This window comes from Papio anubis, chromosome 9 (genome assembly GCF_008728515.1).
Source record: "Papio anubis isolate 15944 chromosome 9, Panubis1.0, whole genome shotgun sequence".
Taxonomy (NCBI): Eukaryota; Metazoa; Chordata; class Mammalia; order Primates; family Cercopithecidae; genus Papio; species Papio anubis.
Genome location: NC_044984.1, coordinates 17,316,228 through 17,330,151, shown reverse-complemented (window position 1 = coordinate 17,330,151; position 13,924 = coordinate 17,316,228). Strand labels below are relative to the sequence as shown.

Genomic DNA, 13,924 nt, shown 5'->3' with positions numbered 1-13,924 from the left:
TTGCAAAATTTTATGACATTTTTGCTTCTGCATGTAAGAACATGACAAATTGCATTCTACTTAGAAGCTATGTGAAAATGAACCCTTTGGTGAAAAACTCACCACCACTCACCTGTGCACCCAGGATTCTGGAATGTTGTGTGCGGCATACACTGTGAAGCCGAGGTGGGAAGGAAGCCCGGGATTTAGATAGGAAACGCATCTGGGTACATTTACAGGCTGAAAATCTGCATAAAAGCTGTTACAATAGACATTGATGAGCTGGTAGATGGATGTGGATAGTTCAGTTGTTACCTTCTCTATCAAGCCTAGAAAGGAAGAGGTAGAGATCAAGTCACTAACAAGGGCCATATTTATCATAGACCATCAATTACAGCTTTGAAATTTCTTATAATACAATTTAAATAAATTTAATTAAAGTGACCCTTTACCAACTAAAGACAATTAACTATCTGTACCTCTGAATGCAACCTGGCTTAGTTGCTAGTAGATTATTTATCAATAAGCTTTCTGATCTTCAGCTGCAGAAATCTTCGAAACATGGCCTTTTCATCACAATTTGGAATTTTAAAAATTGCTAATTTGACATTCTGATCAACTGTAATTTGCAATGTTTTTTTCAGATTTGTGATTGTTTAAAGTTAATTTTCAGACAAGGAATATTTTTTCTACATGACTTATAAGTACATCAAACAAATTCTATCTAAAGAATTAATCATAATAAATTTGATGATGCTATCATGTTTACCATTAACTGAACACTAATCATATGCAATGCGCTGATATAAAAACAGAATGAAAATAGTACATGGCTAGGATTTAAAACCAGCTTGAAATGAAAGATTTATGATGTTTACTGTCTCTCTTCAAAATCAAAGCCTTTCTTGAGTTTTGCCATTAGCTATTTAAAAGGAGTCACTGGTTATTCCTAAAAGTGATTTGTCATGAAAGAAGAAAAATTACTAGGTATAGGGGCTAACAGTTTTTCTCTGGCAGCTAAGTAGATATTGAGAACAAGTAAGCACATCATCAAAAATTGTGTTTTGCTTTTTTTTTAATCTGCTGTGATATGAATCCATGTGCTGTTAGTCAATAAAGTTGTTTATTCAAACACACGCAATTATTTATAAGTTGTTTTTAAAACATGCAATTCCCTATACAGTAGTTCAGTCTTAACAGTACTTTTGCTTTCCACAGTTTGTTACCCAAAGTAAACTTAAGTTAAAAAAAATTAAGTGAAAATTCCAGAAATATACAATTTATAAGTTAAAAAAACATGAATTGCCTTTTGTTTCTAATTGTTTGGAAACGAAAATAGCACAGAGCTAGATATTTCCTTTGATAATCTACAGTATTCCAGCACACAGGCAGTTGGATACTTCAGGAAAGTGGCCAGCTTGACATGGAGCTTCTTCCCACATCCTATCTGTGCCTCAGTAGCTCTGTCGATAATTAAATATTTTTGTTATTGTTTAACACATGCTGTTTTTCACTTAGTTATTCATAAATTTGTACAAAATATATAAGGTAGATTAACTTTCCTTATTTGTTATATTTCTTAAATTGTGCCCTCTGTTGAAACCGCCTGGGGGGACAAGCAGAGGAAAAAGAAAACCTGTAATTAAAATTCTCTGAGAAGTCAGCAGTAGCAATTAATGAAGCAGAAGAGTAAAGCGGTGTAAAAATAGTCTTAAAAGAGGCCACATCAAACTCTGGAGGCCAATGAACAGAGATTCTCCTGAACAGCAGAAGGCAGAGAATTATAAATGTATAGAAACATCTTGTTTCTCTGTCTCCAAATTGTATTCTTGGTACCCTGAAGCAGAAAGCATAAACTTCTTTTCAAGAATTCCCAACATTGTGCAAATGAACACACATCTAAAACAAATCATAAATTTATTAATTTAAGCACTAGCATATATTTTGGGGGAAACTTAGTCATTTGGTTAATTACTCAAACTCTACTTTTTGCTTTTTGTGCAGAAACATGGTTCTTGGATATAATTTGCTACTTTAAGTTTGCATAGAGATGTATGCTTATGCATTATGTTTTACTTCCTGAACTCTGGATGAAGACTACATTTCAAATAACATCATGAAATCGTATTAAGCACCCAAGACACAGGGCTTGGTAGTGAAATATGGTGAGAAAAGAGTTTATTGCACCTAATTTTACTCTGGAAAAGAGTTACAGTGCCATGAAATAAAGAGGCAAGGACAATCTATGTGCAATTTAGACTCAATTAAAATCTGTCATGATTTATTATAGGATATAAGTCTCCAGGAACATTTCTGTACAGTTTTGTGGGATCTCATATTCTAGTCCCCAGAGGAATATGGGGGAGGAGACCTCATTACAACATTCCTGATAGAAAAGGAGAATCAGTTTCATACACACACACCTCCAGCTTGATCACTTCATGTTCGACCACTTAGATTCTGCTAGTAATACTGTCAGGGAGTGTCCATTCCTTCCTTCCCTCTATTGTGTTCTAGAGTTTTATGAACACCTAGAATAGGGGGGTTTTTGTACTTGCACAAGTTTCTTTATACCCTCTGCCACCCTATTTTCCTTTTTGATGTGAGATGGGGGAGTTCCTCAAACATAATTGTATGTCTTCTTTTGAGTGGTAGGAATTAGAGTTGAGAGGATATACTTTTGTACATGACTACTGAAACAGTTAAGGGTGTGGAGGACAGGTGAGGTTTTCATTTGCTTTCCAGTGGATTTTTCTGAATCCAAGTGTGTTAGTTGAACATGTGAGGGGCAGACAGTTTTCTTGCAGATACTCAGAGTATTCCTGTGCCAAATACTATCTACAACAAAGAATGATCCTGACCAGACCCTGCACATTAAATCCTATTATATTGTTTATGCCTATTAGGATAACAAGATCAAAGAGTTTAATCTAGAATCACAGACTCTGAAAGTAGAATCTTTGATTCAAAACCAGTTGAGATTTGAGTTGGGAGAGTTGAAATTCAAAACCAGTTCTGCCTGATTCCAAAAGTCAGACTCTGCTCTATCCCACGCAATCTCACACCTCCTGTTTTCTATAGAGGCAAAGTCCTCCCGTGGCTTGTAATTTTATAGACTCAGGGCCTCTGTAAACACTAATTATTCCAGAACCAAATCCTCCTACCTGTTATATTAGCTTGGTCTTTCATATACAGCTGGAATTTGAATTTGAAGTGGGTGACCTTGCAGACAGACATCTACCACTTTTCTAATTTTTCTTACATCAAAATATAATTAGGTAAATGGTAAAATTCTCAATGTCTTGGAATGGTTATAAGATATTTTCAGCATTTTAATATTTATAGATCTTTTTGTAGACTTTTCTCATTATTTTAAAAATATCAGGCTAAAAGTTTACAGAGTGTGGATTTTTATTCCCTTGCAGAATAAACACTTCCATTAATAAAAAGGATTTTAGAAAAGCATCTTTCTCCTCATAAGGCTGTGTGTGTGTGTGTGCGTGCGTGTGTGTGTGTGTTGTGTGTTACCACAGTATTTGGATAAAAAAATTATTTTGGATTCCATAACTTATTTTTTTCTTTTATTTATTTCAAAATGCTTGAGTACATGTATGTTTTACCTTTTGCTGAAGTCTCTGAACTTTGATAAAAATTCTGAAAGAAATGTAAAATTATGCTTGTTATTCACACAACAAATTCACAAAATAATCAAAAGGTAACGTCCAAAATCTAAACATTATAATTTCTTTGTCATGATAAAACAACAAAATATTTCTTGGCATCATATATCAATTTGCTTATTAAACAGAATAAATTTAAATTGTATGATGAAATAAAAACTTTCTAAATATTGTAATAAGCAATGTAGGTAATTTTTTAAAGGAGAAATTACCACGATAGATTGTCTAAGCTCAATCCCCTTTATATAACAGTGACTAATCTTTTGAGAAAAGTGCATGTCTAATTCTCTCTGTATGCCGTGTCCAGTTCTTATTCCTAGCAGTTATTCAGCAAGCTTTGGATAGCACCTAAAAGAAGACTGAATTGATGTGGACAAAATCAGTATAGATTCACTAAATAGTTTTCTTTCTTTTTTCCTTTTTAGGAAATTTTTAAAACTCTGATAGTCAAACACTTGAAAAAATAAAATATATTGAATCATATCTTAAATAAAAAATACAATCTGAAATCCTATTTTTTTGTTTCCATTTTCATTATTCTTTAGGTTCATATCCATTAGTGTGGTGCTTTTCCTTATTTACTTATTTTTATCCTTGTTAGAAACCTAGAATTACTTTGGTGGCTTAGGATTTGCTGGTTGTAACTGAACTATCATGAAAACTGCATAAGGTGATTTATAAACATCCTAAAAAATGGTTTCAGCCCAAAAGGAAATACAATTGTTAATAAGATCCATTTTAATTGCCATTAAAATGTTTTAAATTTATAAACTCAAAATTTAAAAAAAAGTAAAAATAAAAATATAAAATTTCAAGTCTTGCATTTAAGGAAATACAATTAGTTAAAAACCAGATTTCTCAAACAAATAAATTAGAGAATAATTGTTTTTCCATAACAAAAAATTTGTTACAGTATTCTTTTAGAGAGAGAGCATTTCGATCATGTTTAAAATGTCATTACATTTATATGTAACTTTTTAATTAGAAGCATCATTCGCATGAACCTTTTCAGAAGCACTTCTATTAGGTAAAATATTTAATCGGAGTATAGTATCAGTTGCTAGTCTTAACAACTACATATGAGATTTCCACCCTATCCATGCAGGTGAGATTATTAAAAATGTTAGCCTGATTTAACTAGAATTCAATTTATTCAGAAATATAGACTTGTATTAGAAAATCACCATGACATCCACCTACACTATGATATGAAAGACCATATTTTCACTTTGTGGTTCGCCTATTATGTAAGCATTTAATGGAAATTAAATTATGTGAGTTCTGGAATATAATTTGAAGGATGCAAATTGTTTCCAGTGCTGGGTCAGAGAATAAAATAGAGTACAAGTATGTTTGTCATATAATTCTTCATCTTCCCAAAGCTTACATTTAATAAACTCCTAATGACTTCCCTGTATGGCAGGAAATAGTCCTTTGTATGTTGACCAAAAATGTAGCCAAGAAAAAGAAAAGCTTCTCAAATTTCAGTTTGTTGGCAGAAGGCCTGTATTTGTCATTTCTTCAGTCTTAACTTCATGGTGGGTGGATAGACTGCTTTGGCATTGTTAACTGTAGCTGGTTACTGCACAAATTCTGTAAAATGTACTTAATATGTGTGCCAAGATTCTTATATAGGTGGGCTCACGATTAAAATGGGATGGAAAAAGAGATGAACAAAAGTATGAATGCAACTGATGCAGAATAAATGAGCTTTCAACAGTCTGCTCAAAATAAGTAGGATCCAGTTTTTAAGAATATTGAGCTATTTTATCTATTGACATATATTAAATAAAACTCCTGATTGTTAACTCCTTTCTTAATTTCTCTGCATGAAAATCATTGTAGTCTTATCAAAATATAGGATAAATATTTAGATATTACAAGTTTAAAAGTTTCAAAGAAAAATCACACAAAATTTTGTGTTTCTACTAGTACATAAGGAAAGTGAAATATGAAGGTGAGTTTTTTTTTTTGAGTATTATAATTGTTTATGGCTTTCCTACGAAATACCCAATCCTTTGTGAATAATTCTTTTAATTTCAAATATTAAGTTTGATATTTCTGAAAAATTGTCATTTTTGGTCTTTTAGGGAGTTTCAGAAAATGAGTGTTCTGAAGATAAAACTTTTTATAACCAGCAATACTTTAACATCATTCGAAATGCTTCATCCTAAGACTATATTTTCCTCATTGTTTGATCAGTTGTTTGTCCACCAATTCACCAAGAGCTGGACATAAAAGTAGAAGAATAATCAAATAGTCTTAACAGATGGGAAGACGTGTCCACATCCACACATCTGGTCTCTTCCTCTGGCAATGGTTCATATTTGTCAGGAGGCTGGCTGTAATCGATGGCCATGAGATGACAGGGGCCAACCTTCCTGGTGCTTGTGTGAATTAAAGCCTTCGTATAAGCCTTGTGGGAAAGATTCTCCAGAACTAGCACCAGCACCATCCTTAATACCTCCAGTAACAACAACGATCTCATTTAAGCTACACTGTCATCAGGGCCCTTTATTAACATTATTTCCCATACTTAGAAGAACCCTGCAAATTCTGATTTATTTTTCTGTTTTAAACATGAGGAAAATTAAAACTCCAAAAAGTGAATTAATTTTCCACAGGATGTTTATATAGAAACTGGTAGATCTTATATCCAATTCATATTTGCATTATCTTATCTCATGTATTTTATCAGCTTTGGGAGCTTGTAATGTTTCTAAAATGTGACAATTTAAGAGAAATACCTGCCTGTTCAAAGTTAATTCTCACTACCTTGTTATACTGACATAACATCACCAATTAGAAAGCCCCTTTTCAGCATCATGTAATTCCCAAGTTTTTAAGTTCATCAAAATAGTTATTTTCGAAACATGCTGGTGAAATCCTTTTTAAGACGCTAGTACAAGCTTGTCCAACCCACGGCCTGTGGGCCACATGCAGCCCAGGATGACATTGAATGTAGCCCAACACAAATATCACAAATATGTAAACTTCCTTAAAACATTATGAGGTTTTTTTTTTTAAGCCTATCAGCTATTGTTAGTGTTAGTGTATTTTATGTGTGGCCCAAGACAATTTTTGCAATGTGGCCCAGGGAAGCCAAAAGATTGAACGCCCTTGCTCCAGTATATTTTTTTTACTCTGATGCAGAATAGAAAAATATGATTATATTACATGTGATCAAATCAGATTGTTTTACCTTGTTGTTACTTGTAAAGGCCCTATGTCTTAATAGCTACATATAAAAATAGTTTTGGAGACTACATAGTTACTCAGTTTCCTTCTATAATTGTAAAGTAAAAAAGAAGGTGTTTACTTTTTAAGAAAAATTTAGGGAAATGAACACAAATCTGTCTTCGATATTGAATTGCTGGATTTATTGATTACATTACTTAAATTTTGATTTATTTAATGCTTTGCATTTTTAGCTTTTCAGCAATGTTTATCTTTAAAATATTTTTGTGGTATACCTCCATGAGTCATCAAAATCGTCATTGTTCATGTAAAGAACGTATTTAAATTTCTATATTCATTTTTTTACTGTCTAATCACACAAAACTTTGGATTAAATAAGATCTAGAAAGCTCATCATTAAGAAACTACTGAATTTTCATACCCACTTATCTATTTGAAACAATAAGCAGTAAGCATGATTATTTCTATGTAGTAATATGATGATCTACATTGTAAATCAATCTTTTGAAAATTTCAAGACTGGCATACTCAAAAGTAGTAGAATCTTTCTTGTTGTCTACCATGCAGATAGAGATTGTATGTATTCACTCTATCTTAGAAAGTTTCACATACACTGTAATGTGTATAGAGGCCTAGGTTCAAATCTGTATTTTGCCACTTATTAATTCTCTGTACACACACACTGTAAGCGTTGAGTTTTAATAGTGAAATGAACATTAAAATACCAACTTTATGACATTGCTATGAGCATAAATTGAGATAAAATAAAAATTAAATTCAATGAGGTAATGCATATGTCAAACTATTTTACATATTACAATGGACTAGCAAATACTCGTTATTATTATCATCGTATCTTTCTGCTTTATCATCTGCTAAACTAATAATAAGATAAATGAATTTATTGTAACCAGATGTCCTAATGTTCTTCCTGGAAAATAATCACTTACAGGTCTATATCAGATTTGTGAGAATTCAAAAGAAAATCACATAATGTTCATTTTTTAAGCCCACCAAACCACAATGTGGGATCCAGAGAAAATCACACAGAAATCATGGAAGCAGTGCAAAATTCGCAAAAGATACCACAAAAATGGATTTTTTCTTTTTTATAAATGTGCTTATCCATACAAACATGACACTTATGCCTGTATACACTCGTATACGTGAGAACAATTAACAATCTATACAAACACTTACATGTGAATGTTATATAATTACGTTCATTTAGGTAGGATTATAGGATTGATTTCAGTACCACCTGAAGTTATAAGGTGGTTACAAACTTCAAAGGTGTAATCAATGTCCTTATAGTTTAATCAAATCTATTTGGCATAATAGACTCAAGCTGCCAATACTCCCAAACAATTGAAATATACTGTTTGGCAGCACACACACATACACACACACACACACAGATACACACACAATCACACAGACTCAAACATACACACAGAAATACAGTTGTTAGTAAAAAGTCTTTCACTCTCCTTAATTAAGTATTGAACTCAGGTTTAAAGCTATTGTGTAATAAATGAATATACTTACCTCCACTTTTCTCTGAAGAATTAGACTTAGTTCATTTACTGCGTCTGTAATTTGTTTGGTTTCCACACACCCTAGAACACTGCATATTTTTTTAACTTCTTCAATAATATTATCCACGTTTTCCTGTAGATAACCAAGATTCACATCTTACAATCTATTGAAATAAATGAGGGAACATCAATTTATTCTCAAACTTCTTCTTTTTCCATGAGGAGCAAGTGGAATAAAATATGATTGTCTGCTTTCACATAAAAAGAAAGTTCTCAAGAGTCTAGTTATCCTGTGACTGGGGCTTTAATTTTCACTGAGCAAATGTTCAAAATTAGAACTGACTTAACACTAACTTACTAACTTAGCTCTAATTTAACATTACTTGAAACAAAATGACAGAGGTAGAAGGAGAGGAAGGGTAAGGAAGAAGGAGAGGAAAAGAGAGAGAGAGGGAGGAAGAAGTGTGGGGAAAGCAGGGAAACTCAGCCTTAGACAAAGTCTGTGGTTTCCACAAAACACTATGAAAACAAACTAATGACGGTCAACCCCGGGAGAGTCTCAAAATACACCTATTGTTTGGAATCAGGGTATAGTTGGGCAAACTTACTAGAAAATCAGATTCACAGGGTTCAGAACAAACTCCGGACAGCCAGTTGTGGTGTTGAGGTGTTTGATAATCATCTGATTGCACATCCTTGAAGTGACTGATTTTCAAAACAATCGCTGATGACAAATACAATCTACTGATACAGTTTGGATGTCTGTCCTCTCCGAATCTCATATTGAAATATAAGCCCCAATGTTGGAAGTGAGGTCTGGTGGGAGGCATTGGGTCACGGGGGTGGATCCCTCTTGAATGGCTTGGTGCTGTCCTTGCAATAGTGAGCGAGTTCTCACAAAATCTGGTTGTTTAAAATTGTGCAGCACATCTCGCCTCTCTCTGCTCCAGCTCTCACCGGGTTAGACACCTGCATCCCCTTCACCTTCTGCTATGATTGCAAAGCTTCCTGAGGCCCTCACCAGAAGGCGATGCTGGCACCACACTTCTTGTATTGTCTGCAGAACTGTGAGCCAATTCAACCTCTTTTCTTTATAAATTACCCATACTCAGGTATTTCTTTATAGCAACACAAAAATGGCCCAATATGCCTACAGCAATGACAAATTCCTAAAATCAACAATACAGGCTGGCCTTAAGAGAGAGAGCGATTTTATGGTCACCATTCTAAGAATTTTTCATTAGCCGTCCTATATCCCAGATGTGCACGTTCTTAAATAAGCATTTATTTTAAAAAAACCTTCTCTGTTTTGACCTTATTCTTTTCCATGTTTTGCCATTAACTATAGTGAGAAATCTCTCTTTTCTTTGATTCTGTGTGAATCATGTTTCACTCTACAAGGTTTTTATGTTCTTTGTCTTTATCATTAACAATTGTGTTTTCTCAAAAAACATCAGTTTTGTCACCAGCACCACCATCATTCCAATGGAAAATTACAACAGTTTATTTTAAGAAGAGATGGAACAGAGTTTTTCCTTTTATTTGCATACAAAGATATGTGTTCACAGCATAAAAAGATTTTAATTCTCCTTACATTTTCTTAACAAAGTGTCAATACAAAGACACAATGCAAGTTTTATATTAATGGGATAACACTTTGCTTCTTTTGTGGAAAAATGATACTTACTTTTAAATTTGTTGCCAGTATCTCTGATATGTAATTTCACAAATCCTGAAACCAATGACAAAAACCTGAAGAATAACTAATTAATACTATAAAAGACAAAATGATGATTCCAAAAATTGTCTACAGATTTTATTAATGATCTAAAAGTAAAAAGATGCAATTTAGTTGAGATCTATTTTAAGTCTTTCATGGATTAAAAAATATATTTACCCAATATTAACATGGAGAAGAAAAATTTATGAGTCATTCAAATGGAAAAAATCATTTATTTCACTATGCGTTAACTCAATATAAGTCAATATTGTGATGTGGCTACCAGATCCAGTTCATTATTAAATTGAATCAAAAGACACATACTCTGCATAACTAGAAAGTGAGTTTCACCACATTTTCAATGTATATTATCCAAAGTGGAGTTTAGTTTGGATACTAGATTTGAGAATGTACTTGATAACTTGAAAATTACCAAAGGACAACAATCTTACTATTAATATACTGTTAATACAGTATTCATTCAGAAGAGCATCATAGACACTACTGTCAGCTCTGAAGTCAAGATCTGTTTGTTTACATCCTGGTTCTGCCCCTTTCTACCTGCGGCCATCATCAGAGTATTTAACTTTCTTGTCCCTAGGCTCCCTCTTCTGTGAAGTGAGAATAATAACTAAGTTTCTGTAAAGATTAAATTAGATAAAATATGAAATATAGTGCCTGGCAGATAATGAGGGCTAAATTTTAATGTTTAACTAGTTAATTTTATTCATTCACCCCAATCTTTCAGTTTATAAGAGAAATGAGACACTGTATATGCACAGATAACTAATAGAATAGAAATTAGAAAATCATAAAAGTCGGAAAAGTCATATTAGGTTCTATGTTTATTTTTTCATTCCTCTGTTCTAAGTAAATACGTGTGATACATGAGTTTGTGAAAATTCATCAACATTACTAAATACTGGGTTGACTTGGGTCACTAGGTAGCTGGTAGCTGATTTATTCAATCTATTACTCCAGTCTTGCACTACTTCTTATGTGATCCACTTATCTGATTTAATGTTCACATTCTGAAGATAATCATTATATTCATGCATAACTGAGATTGCTAGAATATGTGAAGCAAAATATTGCAATTGCAAAATTGAGTTGGTGATTAATTGGATATGAGAACCAACAGAAAGGTTGGATTTAAGATGATTCCAAAATTTCATTTCCAAATTTTGGAAACCAAGAATACAGGTGCTATTCATTATGGCAGAAACACAGACAAAATGAAGATTTTTGGTAGAATCATGATGTGAGTATTTTTTGATACATAGGTTTTGAGCTTCCCAGAGGAAATGCAATGGAGTTCTATCTCTAGCAACTGGTGGACTGAGAAAATATAGACACGCTACACCACACACACATACACACACCACATGGTGTGTGTATAAACATTAAACAAACTATAAGAAAGGTAGGATAAATCTTAGGGTTGCAGACATTTAGAGGGAACTTCAAGCCTGAGTAGTAGCTCCAACAGTGATGATGCAATGGCCTGGAGGAAATATCAGACTAGATGTAGATCCTCAGCTGTAGGATTGGTGTTTATTGCTAACACTGGGAAATGTGCTGAAATCTTAGGACTAAATCACTTGGTGAAAGTAGGGGAAGGGGCAGGACTGGAGCTAAGATCCTCAAATAGTCCTCAAACATTGGATAGCAGCCACCTGTAAAAGGTGGGAGAAGAAAAACTGTTTCTACTGATCAGAAACACTTTTGACGAAGCCTCTCTCTACTCAGTCCTTGAGTAAGGAAAATTATTATCTGAGAAACTGAACCCTAGTCTGTGCTCTCTGTGTCTCCGGAGTATTAACTTGGACTATCATAGTAGGAATTTATGTTAAACATTACACCAGGCTATTGTGACTTTTTTGGACCCAAGCAGAAGTAAATGCACAATCATTGTATAGAAACACTTTTCTATACCAACCTACAGAGTTTTTTCCCAAATACACATATATATACAAATGCATGCACACACACACCAGAGTACGAGGGGAATATCAGTTTAAAACTTACAAACCCTATGATGGCTAATTCGCATTATGAGATCCCCTACAGATACAAAATGCAGTAGGGTGAGCACCCTATTTCAAGAAATAATAAAGGTAGACTTGGGCAACATTTTCATAGAGGTGATACATAGACAAAAATTTGAATATGATTATCCCGAGAGAGAATATAGAGAAAAAAAAGTTGAATGCTGGGTGCATAACATTTCAGAACTTTTATTATTTTAATGATGGAGGAGAAAGTTTGGGTCACAGATGGAGCACGCAGTGTGGAGACATAAGCCAGAAGACTGTATAGCTTAATAGACATCAATGTGAAGGTAGCTGATAGTATTACAAAATTTTAGCTTGGCAAAAAAGAAAAAAAATAAAACATTATAACCATTTCAAGTATTTGATGGTCTTTCAGGTAAAAAGAGGAGTAGATTTCTTGTAAGTAGCTCTAAAATGATAAATGAGAACAAATGGTTGCAAACCTAGAGAGGTTCTTTTGACTCTCTAGTTTTTCTTAAAATTTTAAGAAAAGTTTTTCTTAAAATTATTTGTCCAAAAACTGTGTAGGCTGCCTTTTGAGTAGAAAGGTGCTCCAGATTCAGGTATATGAGCCATCAGGTATATTTAGAGAAGATTTTTGCATTGCATAGGATTTAGACTAGACTGCCTCTAAATTCTTTCTAACTTCTTTGGGTTAATGAAAACCCGAAAACAACGCTATGATGTTATTTTATGTAGTACATTCCAAGCGTATCTTTGGAAATATTGGATGTTTCCTGAACCTTGAAGGAACCATATGCTAACACTTTAGAATTAATTAAGCATACTTGAAAAATATTTTGAACATTTGAAAAGATGGGTAACAACCTTTTCTCCCCTGCATCTTTCTGGAAAACCAAACAAAACATCGTAAGTGGTTGATTATTCCCGTCTCTTATTCAGCTGTGATGGAGACCAAAGCAATATGCATTTAAACAGCCACGTAACAGCATACCATCTCCTAATTTTATACAAACTTTAATTAGTTTCGATTTATATTAGACATACTGAAAATTATCAAATTCAATTAATGAGTTTGGAAACAAATTGAGAATTTAGAATGCTTTTCATTCCAGGTTCAGTAGTTAGTGCCAACATGAATTATTTTTTCCTTAAAGATTAAAAACAGCTTTGAAATGCAACTTGGCTTAAAATATAAAAAAGGATGAGTTCATGTCCCTTGCAGGGACATGGATGAAGCTGGAAACCATCATTCTTATTTAGCAAACTAACACAGGAACAGAAAACCTAACACCTCATGTTCTCACTCATAAGTGGGAGTTGAACAATAAGCACACATGGACACAGGGAAGGGAACATCACACATCAGGCCTGTCGGGAGGTGGGGAGCAAGGGGAGGCAGAGCATTAGGAGAAATACCTAATGTAGGTGAAGGGTTGATGGGTGCAGCAAACCACCATGCCACATATATACCTACGTAACAAACCTGCACTTCCTGCACATGTATCCTAGAACTTAAAATATAATAAACAAACGAACAAATGAAAATATAGAACATTGATTTCTCTGCAACAATGAAAAAATCCAGATAATATACAAAATTATAACTTCTTCTGAACCCCGCTGATATTTGAGGTCACAAAGTGACCAAGTAAACCAAACTACACAGTGAAAACCGTTCCAAAGAGAGTTGGGGCACACAAAATGTTCAAACTTTGGCAGAGCACAGGAGAAAGAGATGGTCACCATACACATGAGTAGGAAGAAATTAGCTAAAATTCAACAGATTTTTTA

General features: G+C 33.6%; 1 protein-coding gene across 6 annotated transcripts in view; it reads right to left on the bottom strand.

The window, feature by feature from the left end:
- The window catches only part of PIK3C2G (phosphatidylinositol-4-phosphate 3-kinase catalytic subunit type 2 gamma), a 422,739-nt gene that overhangs the window by 318,075 nt on the left and 90,740 nt on the right, over positions 1-13,924 (bottom strand). For all 6 annotated transcript variants that reach the window (XM_021922093.2, XM_021922095.2, XM_017945702.3 and 3 more), the window contains 3 exons: positions 8,406-8,528; positions 3,600-3,633; positions 113-308 (listed from right to left, as the gene is read on the bottom strand). In XM_021922093.2, the coding sequence (XP_021777785.2) occupies positions 113-308; positions 3,600-3,633; positions 8,406-8,528 (353 nt within the window). The remainder of the gene's footprint in view (positions 1-112; positions 309-3,599; positions 3,634-8,405; positions 8,529-13,924) is intronic.